At 42.2% G+C, this 23,961-nt stretch overlaps 1 protein-coding gene across 1 annotated transcript in view; it reads right to left on the minus strand.

Annotated features, from left to right (window-relative positions):
* The window catches only part of LOC120434296 (butyrophilin subfamily 3 member A2-like), a 62,150-nt gene that overhangs the window by 24,281 nt on the left and 13,908 nt on the right, over nucleotides 1-23,961 (minus strand). The window contains exon 7 of the mRNA XM_039602110.1: nucleotides 21,191-21,277. Coding sequence (XP_039458044.1) covers nucleotides 21,191-21,277 — 87 coding nt within the window. The remainder of the gene's footprint in view (nucleotides 1-21,190; nucleotides 21,278-23,961) is intronic.

A 23,961-nucleotide genomic window follows, 5' to 3' on the forward strand; every position in this document is an offset into this window, starting at 1 on the left:
AGAGATGAGTCCACTGTCAGAGGCCATAAGAAGATCATTTGTAACCTTCACTAAAGTTGTTTCTGTGCTGTGATGAGCTCTGAAACCTGACTGAAACTCTTCAAATAAGCCATTCCTCTGCAGATGATCTGTTAGCTGTTTGACAACTACTCTTTCAAGGATTTTTGAAAGGAAAGGAAGGTTGGAGATTGGCCTATAATTAGATAAGGCTGCTGGGTCTAGAGATGGCTTTTTGAATAAAGGTTTAACTACAGCCACCTTGAAGGCCTGTGGTATATAGCCAATTATTAGAGATAGGTTGATCATATTTAAGATTGAAGTATTAATTAATGGCAGGACTTCTTTGAGCAGTTTTGTAGGAATGGGGTCTAAAAGACACGTTGAAGGTTTGGAGGAAGTAATTATTGAAGTTAACTCAGAAAGATCAATTGGAGAAAAAGAGTCTAACTTAACATCGATGGTACGAAGAGTAGATTTAGATGATATTACATCTGTCGGATGATTATTGGTAATTTTTTCTCTAATGATAAGAATTTTATTTGTGAAGAAGTTCATGAAGTCATTACTAGTTAACGTTAAAGGGATGGTTGGCTCAAAAGAGCTCTGACTTTTTGTCAGCCTGGCTACAGTGCTGAAGAGAAACCTGGGGTTGTTCTTATTTTCTTCAATCAGTGACGAATAGTAAGATGTTCTGGCTTTGCGGAGGGCTTTCTTATAAAACAGCAAAATATTTCTCCAGGCTAAATGATGATCTTCTAAATTTGTCACACGCCATTTCCTCTCCAGCTTACGAGTTATCTGCTTTAGGCTACGTGTTTGAGAATTATACCACGGAGTCAGGTACTTCTGATTTGAAACCTTAGTTTTCACAGGAGCTACAGTATCCAGAGTCGCACGCGTGAGTGAGGGTAAAATTATTAACAAGATAATCGACCTCTGTTGGGGTAGCATTCAGATAGCTGCTCTGCTCTATGTTGGTACAGGGCATTGAAGATGATAACAGTGGGTGGATTATATTCTTAAACTTAGTTACAGCGCTTTCAGAAAGACATCTACTTTGATAAAATCTACTCTCCACTGCTGTGTAATCAATTATTGTAAATGTAAATGTTATCAGGAAATGATCAGACAGCAGAGGGTTTTCAGGAAACACTGTTAAATGTTCAGTTTCTATGCCATATGTTAAAACAAGATCTAGAGTGTGATTAAAGTGGTGGGTGGGTTCTTTTACATTTTGAGAGAAGCCAATTGAGTCTAATAACAGATTAAATGCCATGTTGAGGCTGTCATTTTAGCATCTACATGGATGTTAAAATCACCCACAATAATTATTTTATCTGAGCTGAGCACTAAATCAGATAAAAAGTCTGAGAAATCAGAGAGAAACTCTGTGTAAGGCCCAGGTGGACGATAGATGATAAAAAAGTAAGACTGGTTTCTGAGTTTTACAGCTGGGGTGGACAAGGTTAAGCATCAGGCTTTCAAATGAATTAAAAGTCTGTCTTGGTCTTTCGTTAATTAATAGGCTGGTGTGAAAAATTGCTGCCACACCGCCCCCTCGGCCTGTGCTTCGAGGTTTCTGGTAGTTAGAATGACTCGGGGGTGTTGATTCATTTAAACTAACATAATCATCCTGCTGCAAACAGGTTTCTGTAAGTCAGAGTAAATCGATTTGTTGATCAATTATTAAGTCATGTACTAACAGAGACTTGGAGGAGAGAGACCTAATATTTAATATTCCACATTTCACTGTTTTACTCTTTGGTTCAGATGTGGATACTGTATTGTTCTTTCTTTGTGATTTTTTATGTTTAAGTGGTTTATTGCTGGTTTTTAGTTTGTTTTTTGTCTGTTTGGGAGCTGACACTAGTGATGGTAAATTTGATTCTTTTTACTGAATCGAGTTTTAATGAGTCACTCACCAAAGTGAATCGGGTTTTTGAGTCATTTGAGTCACTGAGTCAGTTGACCAGAGAGTGCAAAAAATGTACATTTTCACTCAAACTTAATTTGTTTCTCTTTTAATGTAAATCCTACTGCTAAGATGAATGATTCTTAAAGAAAACTATTTTATATAGCAAAAAAGAGCAAAAGAATTTCTAAAGGGAACATTTCTTTTGTTTATTTTTATTTTATTAGTATTTTCCTTACATGTGTCAAATATATATTTTCTCATCTAAATGTCCACTGGCGCTGTGAACCAGGGGGCGGTAGTGCACCTTAACATTGGTTGCCAACCAAGAAGAAGAAGAAGTAGCTGCGAGCCAGGAGGGAGGGGGTGAGTGAGTGAGTGAGTGAGTGAGTGATTCGTTCGCTCTATGATTCAGCACAGGAGGGAGGGGGTTAGTGAGTCCTGAGTGATTTGCTTACACTACGATTCAGCACAGGAGGGAGGGGGTTAGTGAGTCATGAGTGATTTGCTTCCCCTACGATTCAGCGCAGGAAGGGAGGGGGTGAGTAGCTCAAATGTGCTGTTAGCATGTTAGCAGAGCGATGCTACTGTGAACCGAGGAGCTATTGTCTTGATGTGAGCTTCTACTTAGGGTTTTTTCTTCCAGTTCAGAGCAGAAATGTTTTTGTTAAGATACTGGATGTTGTGTTTTTCTTCACAATTTGAATTATAAGCTAGATATATTTCTACTAATGAAATTAGTTTGCTAACAGCAACAGGGATGAGTCAGTGAGTCAGTTGCGCTTGTGAATCATGATTCATGAGTCAGTAAAGTGATTCTCGAGTATTGAACGATTCGTTCATGATTCGCGCATCACTAGCTGACACAGTCTCAATGTAGATGGGTTTTGGGGTGGTAGCAGGAGGAGAGAAGCTGCAGAGAGGTGTGTAAGACTGCAACTCTGCGTCCTGGTCCCAACTCTGGATGGTCATATTTTGGGGGGTTTAATAAATTGGTCCATATTTCTAGAAATGAGAGCTGCTCCATCCAAAGTGGGATGGATGCCGTCTCTCCTAACAAGACCAGGTTTCCTCCAGAAGGTTTACCAATTATCTATGAAGCCCACATCGTTTCTGGGACACCACTCAGACAGCCAGCAATTTAAGGAGAACATGCGGCTAAACATGTCACTCCTGGTCTGATTGGGGAGGGGACCAGAGAAAACTACAGAGTCCCACATTGTTTTGGCAAAGTTACACACCGATTCAATATTGATTTTAGTGACCTCCGATTGGCGTAACCGGGTGTCATTACTGCCGACGTGAATTATGATTTTACTGTATTTACGTTTACCCTTAGCCAGCAGTTTTAAATTTCCCTCAATGTCGCCTGCTCTGGCCCCTGGAAGACAATTGACTATGGTTGCCGGTGTCTCTAGCTTCACATGTCTGAGAACAGTAGTGATGGGTCCTGCAACACTGACGCACCGACGCTTGTATCAAGCTCACCTAGCGAAGCCTGTATCGGTGCGTGCGTCGCTTTAAGAAAAAGTCACGTGATCAATACAGCTGCTGTATCGCTCATTGCCAACGTGCCAAACTGTGTTTAAAAAGTACCGCATCTGTCAACGGAATGAGTCACCACCAAAAAAACACGAAATTACTCTCGCAAAGAATAAAAAAAAAAAATACACATCTCTCCATAACAAAATGGAGCCCGAAAGAAAAATAAATGTTTCTGCTGTGCGGGATCATTTTGATCTTTTAACTGCAAATAAGGTAATAGTTTGTCTGTCTTTGTTTCAGTGGAATCTATCAGAATAGGAAAAACAGCAATGTGAGTTGAAGTGAAAATTATTTATTTCATTTTATGCAGGTTAAATGTCGCATCTGTTCTGCGGCGCTTTCTTACACAAACAAAAGCACCTCCTCAGTGTTACAGAGGCATTACAGAGCCAAACATGAAAATGAGGAGACAAACACACTGAGAATGAACACAGGTCAGCCTATATTGACACTGAACAGCTTTATCATCTTTTTTTTTTTATTAATATGTGTTTTATTATTTTGAAATCAAGCATCTAGGAAGACTGTTCTGGACCAGGCAGTCCTGAATTTTATTATAAGGGACTGCCAACCCTTAGTATTGTGGAGAGTGTTGGAGAGAAACATTCCAAGATCAGAGGATCCTTTAAGGTACTGGGGGAATAGGAAGACATCTTATCAGAACTTTTTCCACCTGGCTTTACAGCTTTTGTGTACCCCAGCTTCATCTGTGCCTGTGAGTTTTCCAAAGCTGGGGAAATGGTGTCAAAAAAACGCAATAGACTGAATGCAAAAACATTGGATAAACTTATTTTTCTGAATAGAATTTTATAATAAACTCTGAGTCAAATGGGTAATATTACATTCACAATACTTTCATTTAAATTTTCACTTAGTGTCATTCACAATATATTTTATAGATGTCTACAATATTTGAAATGTAAAAGATATAAAATGATTCCATGGAAAGTACAATACCTTACAGTGTACAAGTATGACTAGGTCATTGAATCAGTGTCTGTTGTGAGTCTCAAGTCAGTTGCCTGCAATGATATTTAAGGTCCAGCAGGTGTCAGTATGGAGCAAAACAGCAACACTGTGTCGACACAGTATCGATACAGTTTGGGGAATGTGCTGAAACGCTTCACGAGGCCTCATCTACCCATCACTAGAGAACAGAATCGCCAATTACCAGAGTTTGACCCCCAGCGGGTGTGTCGCCGAGTGGGGAAAAATGGTTAGACACATGAACAGGTTGGTGGTGTACCTGGGGCTTCTGTTTAGGACTATGCTTCCTCCTCACCGTCGCCCAGCCGCTCTTTTTCCCCAGCTGCTTGGGGTCTGCCAGGGAACAGCTAGCAGGGCCTACGCTACAGGCCCCTGTAGCTGCACCAGCTGCAGGGGCCTGGCTAGCTACGGGTGAATGAAGGGTGCGAAGCCATGTCTCCAATTCAGTAATCCTGGCCTCCAGAGCTGCAAATATGCTACATTTGTTACAGGTACCATTACTGCTAAAGGAGGCCGAGGAGTAGCTAAACATCTGACACAATGAGCAGGAAAGTGCAGGAGGGACAGGTGAAGTAGCCATGGTGCTAACGAGTCGGCTACGAGCTAAACTAAGCTAGTGAAACAGTACAGACACAGTGAGTGAATACTTTGGCTATAAATTAGGTAGTGAGTACACAAAAAGTGTGCTTCGGATGAAGCACGTGAAGATTATACCATGAAAAAAGAATGTATTTAAAAGTTTTTAATTAAATTGCTTAGCAGATAAGCTACTCAGAAACACCACTGTGTTTGAGCAAGAACAGGAAGTGATACTCTACCACAGAGCGACACTTGTCTCACTACAGGTTCTGTGAGTCTCAGCTCTTCGTTTCTTGGGTTTTCCTCATGTTCCTGTTCAGGCCATGTTCATCTCATAGTTTTTCATGTTTTAGTTTTAGTTTTTACCAGTTTAGGTTTCAGGTTAATTTTTCCCCAGTTTGCCTTGCCTTGTTTTTGCTATCAGCCTAGTAAACCCCTCACTTTTTGTTACACCTTAGTTTTCTCTCTCCTGTGTATGCTTTTGGGTCCACACTGCAAACACACCAGCCCGCCCAGCCTTAACACATCTATTTCTTTAAGTCAGCCATTCCCCAATGTAAAGTGCCTATTTTTTAAATCCTGGGTTGATAAATCTCTAATAATTATCTGAGTTCTCGAATGGATTTAATTTTAATATTTTCTCTTTATGTCTTCTTACTCATTATTGTGGACTTGACTTCCAGTATTTTGTGTGTCAGGTTTATTTCATAGTTTGAGTCACACTAGAGTCAAACTAGGACGTCAACCTCATCTGAGAAAAATTATTTTTTACCAGTTATTGCTTTGATTTTTTTTTTTTTCGCTTTTGGTAACTGATTGCAAATATGTGTACCCCAGAAGGATGAGTGTGCAACATCTGGGCTACCACATTTGGTTAGCAAACCATTGGAAACAATCGGTCACAGATGTGCATCAAGTTTTAGCAGCAAGTCTGCTAAGTGACAAATAGTTGGACATCAAGATTGCCACGTCCTTCTGTCATTCTGCAGTTCAATTATGTCGTACATCAAGTACGACGAAATTTGTGGTACTTAACTGTTAAGTTAATGCCTGAAAGTTACCTTAAATATGTTTATTTGCAAACTCAAGGTTTGCCGCGGCATGTGTCGCTACTCCTCAATAAATGGTAAATGGCCTTTTTTAATTCAATTCTGGATTTAACAGGAAGCCAATGAAGGGAAGCCAAAACAGGAGAAATATGCTCTCTCTTTCTAGTCCCTGTCAGGACTCTTGCTGCAGCATTTTGGATTAGCTGAAGGCTTTTTAGCGAGTTTTTAGGACATCCTGATAATAATGGTAAATGGCCTGCATTTGTATAGCGCTTAACTCGTCCCTAAGGACCCCAAAGCACTTTACACATTCAGTCATCCACCCATTCACACACTGGTGACGGCAAGCTACATTGTAGCCACAGCCGCCCTGGGGCGCGCTGACAGAGGCGAGGCTCCCCGACACTGGCATCACCGGGCCCTCTGACCACCACCAGTAGGCAATGGGTGAAGTGTCTTGCCCACGGACACAACGACCGAGACTGTCAGAGCCGGGGCTCGAACCGGCAACCTTCCGATTGCAAGACAAACTGCCAACTCTTGAGCCACAATCGCCACTAAACACAGAGACAGACAACCATTCACATCTATGAGAAATTTAGAATCATCTGTTAAGCTAACCACACTAACTGCATGTCTTTGGACTGTGGTGAGAAGTCAGATTGTCTGGCTTCCCACCGCATGTCTTTGGACTGTGGTGGGAAGCCAGATTATCTGGAGAGAACCCATGCTGACACGGGGAGAACATGCAGATCCCAGCCAGATGGTAGATTTGAACCCAAGACCTTCTTACCTCATGGAAATGGTGCTAACCACTTATGCCACTGTGCTGCCCCATGTGGATATACTGTCTCCCAAACTAAAAGCAGCCTTTAATTCAAACATAATTGCACAAAATCTAATATTTATCAAATCTAGCTTGACTCAAAAAAGAGAAGACTAAACTATTCACAGTTTCTTTGTCATTCAATTGAGTTGAGCCGTATTTCAGTGTAGGCAACTGGTTAAGATAACTGACAGTCTGGACTGGCCATTAAACAGCATTGGTTAAACAGTCTCAGCAGTATCTGCACGTTGCAGTTTGGATAAGGAGAGCACACCTTTCTCCTCCATCACCTCCACTTTCTACTGAGGCAGCATCAAAAGTGTGCCGAGCAGCTGTGTCTCCATCTGGTTTGACAGCTTCAAGGCCTCAGAGAGGAAATCACTGCAGAGAAGATCATCAGGACTTCTCCTCCACCCATCCAGGATGTCGAGCACAGATGCTGTCTCAGCAGAGTCCATAACATCATTAGAGACTCCGCCCACCCCCACCATGCACTGTTCTACCTGCTGCCCTCTGGAAAGAGGTTTAGCAGCATCAGGACCAGGACAGCCAGATGTTACAATAGTTTCATTCTCCAACCACCAGCACACCAACCACCCACCCTGACTGCCTCCCCCTCCCCTCCAGGGGCGGATCTAGAAGGGTGGCATGGGGTGGCAAGTGCCACCCTAAAATGATCCCTTGCCACCCCAAGTGCCACACCAGTTTTGCATATGACAGTGTTGTTTATTAAAATTGACAGTTTGAGCATAGTTACAGTCAACAGTGAATATAAATGCTAAAACTGAATATATTGCATAGTGTTCCCCCCCTCCACCATTAACAAATTGTTCAGCCCATAGCAGGACTGGCTTTTTTCTTGTTTTCAGTAGCAACCGATGCTTATGATTGTGCCAGAGCACATTTTGAACAACACCATGGGAATTTCGCTTTTTACACAGGTGGTTGGATGTTACACTCTGGAAATGGAAGGAAGATGAGTGTTATTAACCCTCTGTGGTCCACAGACACGCTGTACCTCCAAATCACATGACTGACGTAAGCTGACATAGCAACAAGCTGCAGCCACGCTGAGTCTCTATTTCAGCCCACATTGAAAATTCGGACTTCAAAGTTTTTGCATTTTGGCTACGTTCACACTGCAGGTCGTAATGCTCAATTCCGATATTTTGATCAAATCTGATTTTTTTGTCTGCTTGTTCACACTACAAATAAAATGCGACAGCAAACGCGCTCTAGTGTGAACGCTCAAAGCGGCCTGCATGCGCAAAAGAAGATGTCACACACAACGCGTTCTGTTTAGACCCAGAGCAAACAATATTGTTTGGCTGATGGCCCTTAATATAATTTGGAAGGTCCTTAGAAACACATCCTTATTTGGTCCTAGAGCCAAGTAATATTTGATTGTTATTATAATTAGGCCTTTGGATGGTCCAAAGATTACCACTGACATTCATTTTGATCTGCCGTTATTTTTTTTGCAGGAGCACATGAAAAAAAATACTCCCTTTTTTGGTCCTAGAGCCAAAAATCGACCACGCCATAAAAAGTGCTATAAAAATATTATATTAATATTTTTTTCCACTTTAAATTAGTCAGTCTTTTAAAACTACTTCTCCCTGAAATATTCATATAAAGTTTTAATTATATTTCGGGGGTTTTAACCCTTTAAATCCCAGTTTCGTTACATGAGCGCACTGGGTTTTTAGCCGAAAAAAACAAAAAACTTAAATATTTTCCATGAAATACATTTGAAGTAATATTTGATTGTTATTATAATTAGGCCTTTGAGGGCTACAACAGAATATTACATATTTGTTTTCACGTGGTATCGGACGTGTCGTGCTGACACCGGGACCCAAACTGTCATGGTCCTGGGCCACGTTGGCCCAGTATTCTGTGTTTTTGTACTTTTGTTCTTTCATTATGCCATGATTCCTAGGTTCTGTTAAGATGTCCCTTATTTTGGTTACCCCCTGTGTGCTCCTCTGTGTATCTGTGAGCCCTCGTTTCCCCTCCTTGTGTTTCATTCCATGTCTCCCCAGCCCGCTACGCCTGTGCTTTCCCCGTGCTCTCCTGTCTCTCTCTCCTCCCGTCTGCACCTCTGTACTTCCTGTTTTACTTTGACAGTCTCCCGTCAGTGTCGCGTTTTTCCTGCCATGTCTCGTTACGGTTATCTGTGTCAGCTGTGTTCCCCGTGTGTCCCCACTTCCCTCGTTAAGCCTCTGTGTATTTATGTGCATGTCTCTCTCAGTTCAGTGTCGCTTCGTCAACGTCTCTTTCCCGAACCTGTGTGCCTCCCTGTGTTCCCTCGGTCTTCTGTTAGCATTCCCAGTTTAGTTCTGTTTCATTGTATAGCCTGCAATAAAGCAGTGATTTTGAGTTCAGTTCCTGTCTCCGTGAGTTTTGCGTTTGGGTCCTCATCTGCCTCCACACAGCGAGTTCATGACAGTACGAAGCGACCAGTAATGGACCCAGCAAACTCCCTACGGAATCGGCAGCGTACAGACTCCGCCTTCCCTAACGAGAGGAGAAGGCAGGAGGCTCGGCATGCCCGGGAGCCCGAGTCTGCCTTTTATGGGACTCGACTGGCTCTAGGTGGGCCGCGCAGCCTCCAAACTGCAAACGCTACTGCCTTTTCCCCATCTCATCCCCCGGTGATAAGAGTTGGAGGATTCAGCCTATCGCCTGCCACAACTCCTCCGGCCTTCTCAACTTCCGGTTCACCTCCCCAATCGCCGCCCACGTCCCGTGCAAAGAAGAAGGTTACTCGGCGGCCGAAGAGGGATTTCGTGCCTCCAACAAGCAGCCTATCTCCACTACAGTCCTTTGCGCTCTTCCTGGGACTTCCACGCTCGGAGCTGCACAAGCTCCCTGGCTCTTCGATGCAGCTCGACCCGTCATCGGCCCAGTCAGCCGACGTCTCAGAGGTGCTCTGCGTCTACAGCCCGGGAACTCACGGCACAGTTCCCAGGAAAGCGGCGCTCACGCCGTCGCTACCCAAGTGTTACTGAGCAAACTCCGGTGGTGAGTGAAGCTGACTGTTTTTTCCATGCCACTTCCGAGCCGGACCGACTCGGTCAGTGTTCTATTCCTCAGTCCGCAGTTTTTCATGTCCGTAACTCAGAGAGGAATAGTAAGGTTGAAAGTGACTGTGTTTCCAGGTCTCATAACGTTCCTAAGTTCACCTCTGCACCCATTAAGCATGAGACTGAGTTCATCGCCCCCCTAGAGACTGCTTTTCAGGCTGCATTGAAAGATTCTGACACTGTAAACTCTGTGCATGTCATCCCAGAGGCCATTAACTCTGTGTCTAGTAATTCTGGGTCAGTTAAACCAGCGCCTGCATTACCTACCCTCACACCCATGTTTGAGAATGACTGTTTTTCCTTTGCTCCTCCCAGGTCAGCAGTAATTAACACACAGACTGATACTCTCACCGTCGATAAACAAAAGACTGTTTTTGAGTTGCATACCCGTGAACTAAATATTGAAACAAACAGTCCTGAGGTTCCTCTTCCTGCTGAAACCAGAAAGGACCCCCTGGTGAATGAACTGTGTGTCTTCCAGCCTTTAAGGGTTGCGCTTTCTGTTCTTCAGGTTGCTTCTGACCCTCTGCCGCATTTAGATTTTCCTACCATGTCTGTTAGCTCTGAAACTGTGTCTCCAGGGATAAACAATGTTGCTCCTCTCGAGTTAACAATAGCTGAGGCGAGGTCTGTTAACTCAGGTTTTGCAAATACTAAAACTGTGCATTCAATTACTGTTGTTGAGGTTAAGGGCAACAAGCTACCGTCCGTCATGTGTAAACTGCTAGGGGAGCCCGAGTTGCCTATTCCTGAGTTAGTTTCGCACCCAGTTGCTTCAGACACCGCCTGTGTTAACTCCCCTACTCCTGTACCTGCTGAACATGAGACTGTGTATGGTGTTTCTTCACTCCTGGATTGTGTTGCTCACCAGCCTGCATACGTAGAAACAGGCTATGTGAATGCTCCTATTTCTATAACTGCTCCTTCTGAGCCAAGGATTACAGACTCTAACTTTGCTAAGCCTGGATCCTTCTGTAGAATGACTGTTTTAAAGACTGCTACTTCTAACATGGACAGATTAAGAACAGCAGAGTTGCTAAGATTGGCCTGCCATAAGTCTCTGTTTTCTGAACCTGTGTTTGGCTCCACGAACTTGGTTTTCCCTATGCCTGTTACGGCTCCTGGGCGCAGCTCTCCAACTCCGGTTCCTGTACCCAGGGCAGCACGGGCCCAGCTTTCCCTTGCACCCGTATCAGTTCCTCGGGTGAGGGTGGCTGAGGTCCAGCTGGTCCCTGCTTCTGTCTCCAGCCTGGCAGAGGCTCCATTCATCCCGGCACCCATACCTGCTCCCCGGGTGGGGTTGATGGACACCCAGCCATTGCCAGCACCTGTTCCGGTTCCCCGGGTGAGGTCAGCTGTGACCCTGCCGACTCCTGCACCCGTCTCAGTTCCTTGGGTGGGAGCAGCAGAGGCCCAGCTAGCTCCTGCACCTACGCCGGCTCCCAGGGTAAAGGCTGCAAGAGCCCAGTTCGTCCCTGCACCCGTATCTGTTCCTCGGGTGGGGATGGCTGGTGTTCGGCCAGGCCCTGCACCCGTTCCTGTTCCCCGGAGGAGAGCAGCCAAGAGTCAGATACCTGCTCAGTCACCAGCTCAACTACCTGCTGATCCACCATCACTGCAACCACCGCTACAACTTGCACTTTTGTCCATAGCGCAGTCATTAGCTCAGTTATTAGCACAGTTTCCTGTTTTGTTACCAGCTCAGTCTATAGCACAGTTATCAGCTCCATTACCTGTTCAGTCATTCGCTCTGTTGCCACCTCAGTTTCTTGCTCCATCGCCTGTTCAGTTATCAGCTCAGTCATTAACTCTGTCACCAGCTCAGTTAGTGGCTCTGCAACCCGTTCAGTTACTGCCACCCTCTGCTAGAAGCTCTTGTGAGCCCACTCAGCCAGCTGAGGACTGCGTGGTGCTGACAAAGCTTGGACAGACTGTTTGCACTGCACAGCCCCAGCCGTTGCATCCCAAGCCGACTGCGTGCCCTGTGCAGCTACAGTTAGCGTCCACTGAGCCAGAGGTCTCCGCACCTGCTGGCTCTGCACCTCTTCTCGCTGGCGGTTCAGGAGAACCGCTCCAGCCATCCCTCGTCTCCGCTGGGGGTTCAGGAGAACCTCTCCAGCCGTCCCTCGTCTCCGTTGGCGGCTCTGGTCAGCCCGGCCAGCACCTCCTCGTCTCCGCTGGGGGTTCAGGGGAACCTCTCCAGCCGTCCCTCGTCTCCGCTGGCGGCTCTGGTCAGCCCGGCCAGCACCTCCTCGTCTCTGCTGGGGGTTCAGGAGAACCTCTCCAGCCGCTCCTCGTCTCTGCTGGGGGTTCAGGAGAACCGCTCCAGCCGCTCCTCGTCTCCGCTGGCGGCTCTGGTCAGCCCGGCCAGCACCTCCTCGTCTCTGCTGGGGGTTCAGGAGAACCTCTCCAGCCGTCCCTCGTCTCCGCTGGCGGCTCTGATCAGCCCGGCCAGCACCTCCTTGTCTCCGCTGGAGGTTCAGGAGAACCTCTCCAGCTGTCCCTCGTCTCCGCTGGCGGCTCTGGTCAGCCCGGCCAGCACCTCCTCGTCTCCGCTGGGGGTTCAGGAGAACCTCTCCAGCCGCTCCTCGTCTCCACTGGCGGCTCTGGTCAACCCCTCCAGCCGCTCCTAGTTTCCGCTGGAGGGTCCACTTCACCGTCGCCTGGTCCGGCTTCTGCTTCTGCTCCGCCTGGTCCAGCTCCGGCTTCTGCTCCTGCTCTGCCTACGCCATCGCCATCGCCTGGTCCGGCCTCTGCTTCAGCTTCGCTCACGCCTGGCCCGGCCTCTACCTCTGCTTCAGCTTCGCCGTCGCCTGGTCCGGCTTCTGCGTCGCCTACGCCGGCTCCGGCTTCTGCTTCAGCTCCGCCTACGCCGTCGCCCGTGGCTGCCACGCCACCGTCTGGTCCGGTTCCATCGTCGCCCGTGGCTGCCACGCCACCGTCTGGTCCCGCCTCGTCTGGTCCTGTGCCCACCAAGCTTCGACCAGTACGCCCGACGCTCTGCTGCCGCCGCCGTCTTCCACGCGGTCGGCCCCCGGACCCGTTCTGCTGCCGCCGCCGTCTTCCACGCGGTCGGCCTCCGGACCCGTTCTGCTGCCGCCGCCGTCTTCCACGCGGTCGGCCTCCGGACCCGTTCTGCTGCCGCCGCCGTCTTCCACGCGGTCGGCCCCCGGACCCGTTCTGCTGCCACTGCCACTTTCCACGTGGCCGGCCCCCGGAACAGCCGAACTGAACTTTTGTGCTGTCGCCCCCCGGGTCAACCTCCTGTTCTCTATGGACACCGCTTCCCTGTTTTGAACTGTTTTTGTGTGTTTGTGGACTCAGTTTTGGTCTCGTGCTCCTTGTCTTTTGTTTGGTTTCGTTCCCTCCGTCCTGGTCCCCCGCCTCCCGCCCTGGGTGGGTTGTTTTCTGTTTTTTCTTGTCTTTTGGTTCTTGGGTTTGGGCTGTCGGGAGCCAGCCCTTGAGGGGGGGGTGATGTCATGGTCCTGGGCCACGTTGGCCCAGTATTCTGTGTTTTTGTACTTTTGTTCTTTCATTATGCCATGATTCCTAGGTTCTGTTAAGATGTCCCTTATTTTGGTTACCCCCTGTGTGCTCCTCTGTGTATCTGTGAGCCCTCGTTTCCCCTCCTTGTGTTTCATTCCATGTCTCCCCAGCCCGCTACGCCTGTGCTTTCCCCGTGCTCTCCTGTCTCTCTCTCCTCCCGTCTGCACCTCTGTACTTCCTGTTTTACTTTGACAGTCTCCCGTCAGTGTCGCGTTTTTCCTGCCATGTCTCGTTACGGTTATCTGTGTCAGCTGTGTTCCCCGTGTGTCCCCACTTCCCTCGTTAAGCCTCTGTGTATTTATGTGCATGTCTCTCTCAGTTCAGTGTCGCTTCGTCAACGTCTCTTTCCCGAACCTGTGTGCCTCCCTGTGTTCCCTCGGTCTTCTGTTAGCATTCCCAGTTTAGTTCTGTTTCATTGTATAGCCTGCAATAAAGCAGTGATTTTGAGTTCAGTTCCTGTCTCCGTGAGTTTTGCGTTTGGGTCCTCATCTGCCTCCACACAGCGAGTTCATGACACCAAACACTATCTCACCGCTGCAGCTACTGGCAGCGGGCACTGGAGCTGCTGCCTGCGGCAGCTTGAGCCTCTGACAGCCGCTGCCGGACGCACAACTTTCCCAATTCCCAGCAACATAAATGTTTATGTTCATCCTTGTAAAATAAATGTTTTTCTGGTTCAAAGTGATCTTGTATTGTTATTTAGACAATTTTTTATTTTATTTTAGAACAAAACAAGGTAATAAGCATTTAGTGTAAGCAAAACATGATAAACCTGATATGGCACTATATGACATTTAGTGTGCTTTTGCCAAAAAATAATAATGTATCAAAATGAATGTCAGTGGTAATCTTTGAACCATCCAAACTGAATGTAACGATACCAATGTCTCATTTTTGTTTTTCATGACACAAACACGTAGTGTCTTTGTGTCATGAAGATCGCGCATAATCCTAAACTAGTGGAAACATGTTCCAACATCTAATTTGGCACGGCAGGTCACATAGCACGATAGCAAGAAAGATTCTTTCGTTTTTTTGTCACATGCATAGTTATACAAGTACAACACGCACTGAAATGTATCAAAAAGGAGCCGAAAGCCAGCGCGTTTCACCCACCGGCGCTCCTGCGCTTAGCGGCATGTCAGCGTGGAACAACAATAGACGGCCAGGCGGGCAGGCTCGGTCGGGTTTAAAAGTGTCCAAGATTACACGTGCAAGCTTATCACCGACGTTTAGAAGTGATCTGCTGTCGTTGTCTATAAAACTAGAGGATTTGGGGATGTAAACAGAGGAAAAAATTAGCAACAAATAAAAAGACGCATAGACCGGAAGGAAGTCGTCGTGACGTCACTGTGCCATCTTAAGGGTTAAAAATTTTTTTTTGTTGTAACCCTCAAACTCAACGGTAATGTAACGATACTTACTTTTCACTTTTTCAAACGAAAACATCAGCACTTTTCATACTCCCGAGAGCGGGAGCGGGGCTTTTATTGTCGGAAGAGCGCACTTTGGCACACGGCATACCTTTACGCTGACAGTACGGTGCGAGCCTCGCCATTGTCCGTCAGTTTGTTGAAATTATCCTGTGGCTGTTCCCATCGATCTCCTCTTCGCTCACAATTTGCAGATCGTTGGTGTCGCTACCTGATCCGTAACAGTTGATTCGCTTTGTTCTCCGTTGCATCCGCGTAATGGCGTTCGAAGCGCTCTGTGCCTGTGTTGCTCTCCGTCAGTGACTACTTCCGGGGCAGGGGGGATTCAAGCGCAGATGTGTTTAAAAAACGAGCTTGAAGGGAAAAATAAAATCTAATTTGGTTTTGGTCCTTGCTTTTATATTTAATTTGTTTGTATTGGAGTGTGGCCGTCTGAGAGAAAATACTTTTGAATACTTTTGGAAAAAAAAGTGTGTTTGTGTCTTTTTTTCTTTTTTTAGGCATAAAGACCTTTATATTTTTTTAAAATATAAAGATCAATGATAGTGACACACAACACTACTCTTTTTTCCCACTTTTTAAAGCAGAAAGACACGCTCAAAATCTGAATTTTTGTGTCACCCTCACTTGGAGGATGGCACTACATTTAGTTATAATGATCGTGCAATGAAAAATAGCGTTTATAATGGGTTTCAATGGGGCGTTTTTTGGCTCTAGGACCAAAGGTGGATGGCGGTTTGTAGCTTAGCCACTTTAAGCTAAAATGAACTCAGACCGCAATTCTAAAAATTAAAAAAAAAATAAATAAATATTTGGCAAATTTGGCTATATTCTATTCAACACAGTGAAAATGGCCTGAAATTAAAAAACACAGTGGATGAAAAATGGCTCCAGGACCTTCACTTCGGGCTTTACGTTTCCCAATTTTTGCTTTAAGTTATTTTGTTATTTGCATAATAATGTAAATAACCTAATAATTATCTTTATTGCTGTTTTAGAGAGAAGCGGTACTTCAAAGGATAGTTGCAGAAATCTGTCAGAATCTGCAGATTATACAGTACAAATAAAATGTTCACGTTGTCTACCCAACAGTTTCACTAACATTTACACTGGATGGCCAGGAAGCGTTCGCGATGGATTCTCGGGCGCTTCTCCGGCGCTGATAATTGGCGTCTGTCTTGTGTCAGTGATGTAAAAGACGGATTTAATGCGACATGACCATTCAAACAGCAGTTGCTTTCTAAAACATCGGATATGTATCGGATTCAGTACCACATACGAAAGTGACCCAGATCGGATTTGAAAATATCGGATTTGTGCCGTTCACACTGTCATACCATGATCGGATATGGACCGCATAGGGTCAAAAAAATCGGATTTGATGCGCTTTCGCCTGCAGTGTGAATGTAGCCTTTAATTACAGCCCAATAAATCCAGAGTTATGATAATATATATAAGCCATGCGTTTTTCTAAATACTGTCGTCACGTTTGTGTCTGTGTGTGTTTTAAGCGTTTTCTAAGGACAGCGCAAAAGCAGGAAAGAAAGGAAAAAAAGGTTGAAATGTACCATGTCGACCAATTTAAAAAAAAAAGTCAACATGTGGGATTTGGTTGTTTAGGAAGAGGGGAACGTTTTTGGAGTCACGGTAACGGCAGCGAGACAGAGCGAGCGAGAGAGAGAGAGAGAGAGAGAGAGAGTTTTTAGATGTGGGAGATTTGTGACGTTTAGTGTGGAGTGTATACTTAGTGTGTTGTCTTGTGTAGTTGTTCTGTTGTGTAGTCGTTGTTTTGTGTGTCAGTGAGGGCACTAATGAATGTCACAAAGGCACATTTGCAATGTAAACACTGTCACTAAGTAGAAAACCAGCGGAGTGATACACCTCCTGTTATCAGGCCTGCAGGTTTATCCCTGTGCTGTTCTCCTCTGTCGTTTGGTGGACAAACTTTTTTTTTACTGGCACACATCATTTGTGGGGCATCTTATTGCGAAACCTGATTGTTCTCTCATTTTAGTTTTAGTAATATTTTTAAATGGTTGTACAAAATGGAAAAAAAAAACGGCAGGTGTATTGGCTGCGTTTTTAGATAAATAGTTGTATATGTTTACAAAATGTAGAATTTATATTTGCATTTCAAGTTATAAACATTTACTCAACATGTCTGTGGTTTTTTTACAGTAAAAAAATACTACTAGCATTTTAAGTTCTTTGTGTGATTTCAGATCAGTAATACTAATGCAGTATGTCAGTGAAAAAAACAACTAAATTCAGTTGAGCTGAAAAGAATGATACCAAACAAGGCAAGGGGGAAAAAAATAAAATGAAACAGTCTGAGGGTGAAATACAAACATAAACTCAAAAGGAGTCAAAGGAGTCAAAAAAAAAAAAAAAAAACCCTCAGAGGTTAATCCAACAAATCATGAAAAATTAGGTTTACATTTTTGTTCATGACAGTAGATTTCTGACATTTTGTGTAATTTAAGCATATAACAATGTGATTGTTTTCTAACAAAAAACAGTGTGAAATTTAAGTTAGACTTAAGGGAAATAAGACTTTCTGTTTGTGTGGGGATTATAATATTGATTTTCTAAAAGAGACTAATCACATGGCATCAGACTTTTTAGAATTACTACTTGGAAATGGATTGTACCCTCTGATTTCAAAGCCGAGTAGAATAACGGATACATCAGCAACATTAATTGATCATATTTTTATTAATAGTTTAGGGAATAATATTAAAAGTGGCCTTATCATAAATGATATAAGTGATCATTTACCTGTTTTTTTTACCTTAGATTATAATATGAGAAATTGTAAGGAGGAGGAGGAAGAGCAATTGGACAGATGTATAAGGATAAGAAATGAGGATGCAATAAATAAATTTAGACATGACCTCATGGAAGAGGATTGGAAGGAGGTTTATGTAAATGATGTTAATGTCGCATATGACACGTTTTTAAATACTTATTTGGCCTTGTATGGAAAACATTGTCCACTGGTACCGCTTAAGGTTAAGAAGAAGAAAACTAATTTTAAACCATGGATAACTAAGGGGCTAGTAAACGCGTGCAAAAAGAAGAACAAACTGTATAGCGATTATATAAAACTCAGAACAAAGACTGCTGAAATGAAATATAAAGTCTATAAAAATAGGCTAGTATTAATATTGAGGAAGGCCAAGAAAGAATACTATAACAAATTATTTCAAGAAAAGACAAATAATATGAAGGGTATTTGGAATATTTTCAGAGAGATATTAGGCAATAAGAATGATTCCTTAGATTTGCCTAAGTATTTTCATAAGGAAGATAAGATTATAAAGGACATGAATGAAGTGGTAAATGAATTCAATTCCTTTTTTGTAAATATTGGCCCTAATTTGGCAAATCTAATTAGAAAACATGATAAGTTAGAACAAAAGGATGATTGGAAAGGTGAAAGCAGAGTAGTTAAGTCTATATTTTTAGCTGATATCACTGAAAAAGAAATTGCAGCAATTTTAAACAAGACTAAAAATAAGACCTCTACTGATTGCGATGGTTTAGATATGGTAATAGTTAAAAAGACATTGGACTGTATAATTACTTCTCTTTGTTATATTTTCAATCTTTCATTCCATACTGGCGTATTTCCTGACAGAATGAAAGTGGCAAAAGTAATACCTCTGTATAAAAAGGGAGATAAACATAGTTTTAATAATTATAGGCCAGTGTCACTTCTGTCACAGTTTTCTAAAGTACTTGAAAAACTGTTTGTGGAAAGACTTGATAGCTTTATTGAAAAACATCAATTACTAAGTGAAAATCAATATGGATTTCGGAAAAACAGATCAACGGCATTAGCACTGATGACTACTATTGACGATATTTCGTGTGCAACAGATAATAATAAATATACAATAGGAGTATTTATTGACTTAAAAAAAGCTTTTGATACGATGCAACATTCTATTTTGATTTCTAAGCTTAATACTTATGGGGTGAGAGGAATTGCATTAAACTGGTTAAGTAGTTATTTAGAAAATAGGACCCAGTATGTGTATTATTTAGGCAATTCCTCTGAAAGATTGAAAATTGAATGTGGGGTTCCTCAAGGGTCTGTTTTGGGACCAAAACTTTTTAATTTATATATAAATGATATTTGTGATGTGTCCAATATGTTAAATTTCGTTTTGTTTGCAGATGATACAAATTTTTATTGTGCTGGGGATAAATTGAAAGAATTGGCTGAATTAATGGTTTCTGAAATGGAAAAACTAAAAAAATGGTTTGATGTAAACAAATTATCTTTGAACTTGACAAAAACGAAATTTATGATTTTTGGAAATCGGGTAAAAGAGGATGAAGTAATTCTGTCCATTGATGGAGTTCCAATTGAGAGAGTTACTGAACTCCGTTTTTGGGGGGTAGTATTGGATGATAAATTAAAATGGAAATCTCATATTGAATATGTTAGAAAAAAGATGGTTAAAAATATTTATATTCTGGGTAATGTCAGAGATGTACTAGATTATAAGGCAATGCGTATTTTATATTTCTCACTAATTTTCCCCTATCTCAGTTATTGTGCTGAGGTGTGGGGGAATACATATGCGACTTATATACATCCTCTATACTTGTTACAGAAGAAAGTGGTACGAATGGTTCATAATGTTAAATATAGAGAACATACAAATAATTTGTTTATAAAATCTAAATTGTTGAAATTTGAAGACTTAGTGAAATTACAGACATTATTATTCATGTGCAAGGCAAAAAATAATACATTACCTCTTAAGTTACAAAGTTTGTTTGTGTTGTGTTCAGGAAGTGGGGACAGTAGAAGGAAGTTTGACTTTAAGCATAAGTTTGCTAGAACCACACAAAGGCAAATGTGTCCGACAGTTAAAGGTATAAGAATATGGAATTCTCTTGAAGATAATCTCAAGAGCTGTACAAACATGCACAGTTTTAAAATGTGTTACATATTTAAAAGGATAAATCAATATGAAGAACATGAAAGTAATTAGGACTAAATGTGGAAGAAAACATTTTCATTGCCATTTAATGCTGTATATTGCTGATTATATTGATTTGTTGTTTAGTTTTGCATTGTCACATAAAGATACATGTTAGAGGGTTGTTGTTTTTTTTGGGTGTTATTAGCGCCGTCTTGTAAGAATATTTTGGATTGCAGATAGGGGGCAGGTGCTAACAAGAATTTATTCTTCTTCCTGCTCCTTTTCACCCATGGGTGCAGTGCCATATTAATGGGAAGGAGGTTCTGTATGTAGAAAAAGAAACACTGTTGAACCATGTGTGAAATAAATAAAGAAATGAAATGACTTGTGTTTGTAAATGAACCGCCCCATGTTGTGTAGCTTTCTGGATTTTATATTTATTGGGATACATGTTTATTTATTATACAGGCTATACAGTACATAAGATCAAAACTCACATGTTTTATGTAACTAAAGTGTTTAATTATGTGGGCTACAGATGATAATTAAGTTATAGACTATATTTATATGAAAAACGTGTATACTTACTGCATTTGAATTATTTGAACCAGATATAACCACCTGCATATGTGTTTGAAAAAAAAGGCTTTCATTTTGCCACCCCATTTGATTTCTTTGCCACCCTAAGAAAATTCTAGATCCGCCCCTGCTCCCCTCTGTCCCCCGTGACTGTATATTTACAGCAGTGTCATTTCACGGCAGCAATGATGATTGTAACTGTTCTGCTGCTGTTATTCCTGTTCGATATATTAAAAATTCCGCACAGCTTTTCCTTAATAATTTCCTTACTAATAAACTAAAATATTTCTTATTTTATATTCTTACATGAATTTTTATTACATTTTATACCTTTAGACTTTTATTTCATTTATTTATGTATTTATTTTTCTATTTGATGATGAGTAAATGCACTGGAATTTCATTCTGATGTGCACTAACTATTCCGAATGACAATAACGTGGCGATTCTATTTTATTCTATTCTATAATCATAAATACTAAATGAAAAAAGGAAGTTGCTACATTTCAGTAATGTCTTTGAATGTCAACATGAATTATAATTTTGCTCAATATATAGAAAAAGTTACTTTTAAAGACATTTGTTACCAAATAAACAAAATAATCTCCTTCATAACTCTTTGCAATACAGAGAAAAGAGACATTTAATAGGAACACACACATACACACATATGACAAATATATATAACAAATAACAAATACAAACCTTTTCTTTAATGTCCTGCAGTTTCTTTTCAGCTTCCTCCCTCCTCTGTTGCTCCTCCAGGAGTTTCCTCCTTGAAGTTATTGGCAACTGAGAGATGGCAGACAAACAAAGTACAAATACTTTGTTACTGTACTTCAGTGGAATTTTCAGGTATCTGTACTTTACTGAGTATTTATTTTTCTGAAAACTTTTTACTTTTGTTTTTGTGCATTGGAGATTAGTTATTTAACATCACTGCCAGCCAAACCGAAAAATCAAACCGATTTGAACCAGGGATGTCGGCTAAAAAGAGATGACATGTGCCTGTTTGTTTATTAATTTATTATTAATTATTTATTAATTGATTTTCATACAAGAGGCAAAACTGAGTACAGTCGTCAGGAGTTAAAGTAAAGTTGTTGGGGATTTTTTGTTTTGTTTTGTTTATTTAACTTTTTTTGCTTTGCATTTGGTTTTTTGCCCATATTGCAGTTGCGGTACTTCAGCATCTAGCTAGTCCTACAAAAGAGAAGCGATCATAACGAGAGTAATTTGTTTTTTAAGTGTCAGGTAATTTCATATGCAACATTTCTGGCAGCTCAACAAACATCAGCAAACAAAACATATTTGTGTGCACCAAAAAAAGTAGATTCTGTTCATCTGGATGTTTTCAGTGGGAGAAACTTTCGTGACTCATCCAAATGACTTCTTCAGTCTCAGCTGACTGCAGGTTTCCAACCGTATAAACACGAGCATCAAACCAAAAACATAACTATTTCTTACCGAAGACGATTGGAAATCCTAACATCCATGTCCGCAGGAAATTAATCTCTAAGTTACAGTCTGCTTCACTTACATTACATTCACGTTTCCTCACTTCTAATATGAAGTAATCCAGTCAGTGGATGATGTGAGGAAAAAACAAAGGGTCTCCAACAAATGTGGCATCTCTTCCTGAAGCCTCCGCTATTTTTCCTTCCCACACATTGACCTACTTTGATGGGATTCCCGATCGTGCTTCAGTAAGAAACTTAGTTATATTTGTGCTGTGATGTGCATGTAGGTGCTGTTATGTTGAGAAACAGCGCTGGTGGCAGCAGCTGGTTGCAGAACTCGGTGCACTCAGCCAGAGGAGGAAAAATCAATTTGTGTCGTCATGTGACCCACCTGTCACGTGACTCAGACTTGCTCTCCTCATGTATAAAGCGCTTTACAAACCAAACGTTTGAGTTCAGCTAGCCAACAACAAACAGCACAAATGTGATCCCCGTGAACTGGTTTTTACTTTTACTGTCATTATTTTCCTCTCAGTTCTCGATTCTTTCTCTAGTTACATAAACTACTAATGTATATCTACCGACCAACCACATGACGTCATTCTCCGTACTGACAGAAGATGGCGCTAAAGATGTTTTAAAAACTTTAAGCACTTATTTCCTAAATCCAGCGTCACAGTTTTATCTGTGTCAGTGCTTGAGGGCTTAGTGTGTAAATTAGCCTTTATATGTGTAGTGTTCATGTCCTCCTAAAGGACCAGCTGCTGTATTTCACAGAGAGAGAAAAGAAAGAGCTAACTCCACTCAGAGATGGAGAAATCCCAATTTAACCTCTTCCATGCTCATCTTCTGTTTATAGGAAAAGTCTAACCCTCTACAGAGGCAACAGAAAATAGAGCTTATTTGAGTGTCTGTATTTTTGTCTGGTGGCGCGGTGGTTAGCACTGTTGCCTCACAGCAAGAAGGTCTTGAGTTCAGTTCCACCAAATGGCCAGGGTCTTTCTGTGTGGAATTTGAATATTCTCCCCGTGTTTGCGTGGGTTCTCTTCGGGTACTCCGGCTTCCTCCCACAGTCCAAAAACATGCACTTAGTGGGGATAGGTTAATTAGTAACTCTAAATTGCCCGTAGATGTGAATGTGAGTGCGAATCGTTGTCTGCGTCTACGTGTTAGCCCTATGACAGACTGGCGACCTGTCCAGTGTGTACCCTGCCTCTCACCCTAAAACAGCTGGGATAGGCTGCAGCACCCCCTGCGACCATGAAAAGGATAAGCGGAAGTGAATTGATGGATGTCTGCTCAATTTCTACTTCAGTGATCAAACTATGTACATTTATCATAATTAAAATTTACACTGAACTAATGTTTGTATTCCCATTTACTCATATTATTTCATAATTAGTTAGGTTTGCACAAAAATTGCTAAGAGAAACATCATCCTACTTTTAGATTTTACTCTCAGTACATCTCAGAGCCAGTGCTTTTTCACTTTTACTTGTGTAAAGAAATTGAGTCAGTAGTTCAGTAGTATTTTTTTTAACACTAGTATCTGTACTTCTACTCCAGTACAAAATGTTTGTACCTTTATCACCTCTGGTGTCATCATTAGGATGAAGATTTGTGTCAGTCTGTGGGATTGTACTCTTAAGGTTTATATTGTTAAATAGTGATTGTGTGATAGTACATTTCAGACGTTGTTATGGAGAAACACAAAACTAATATAACACACAGTCTAATGTATTACTCACTCCAGGTAATACATAATGTAACACATTACTTTAAAGTGTAATGTAAATTACAGCACGAGTACAACACTGGTTAAAGCCACAATCAGTACATCTGCTTAAATGACATAAAACACAATGGTGAGGGGGGAAAAAAAGGTGTTTTTCATGCTGGGTTGAATTTTTAAAGCAATATGTTTTTTTTATTTACGAGCACACCTACTGTCTCTGTTTGTGATGTGTGTTGTCATCACCTAAAGTCCAGTTCCCATCCAGGAAAGGTTTGATTATA

The sequence above is a fragment of the Oreochromis aureus genome, linkage group 3 (genome assembly GCF_013358895.1).
Source record: "Oreochromis aureus strain Israel breed Guangdong linkage group 3, ZZ_aureus, whole genome shotgun sequence".
Lineage (NCBI taxonomy): Eukaryota > Metazoa > Chordata > Actinopteri > Cichliformes > Cichlidae > Oreochromis > Oreochromis aureus.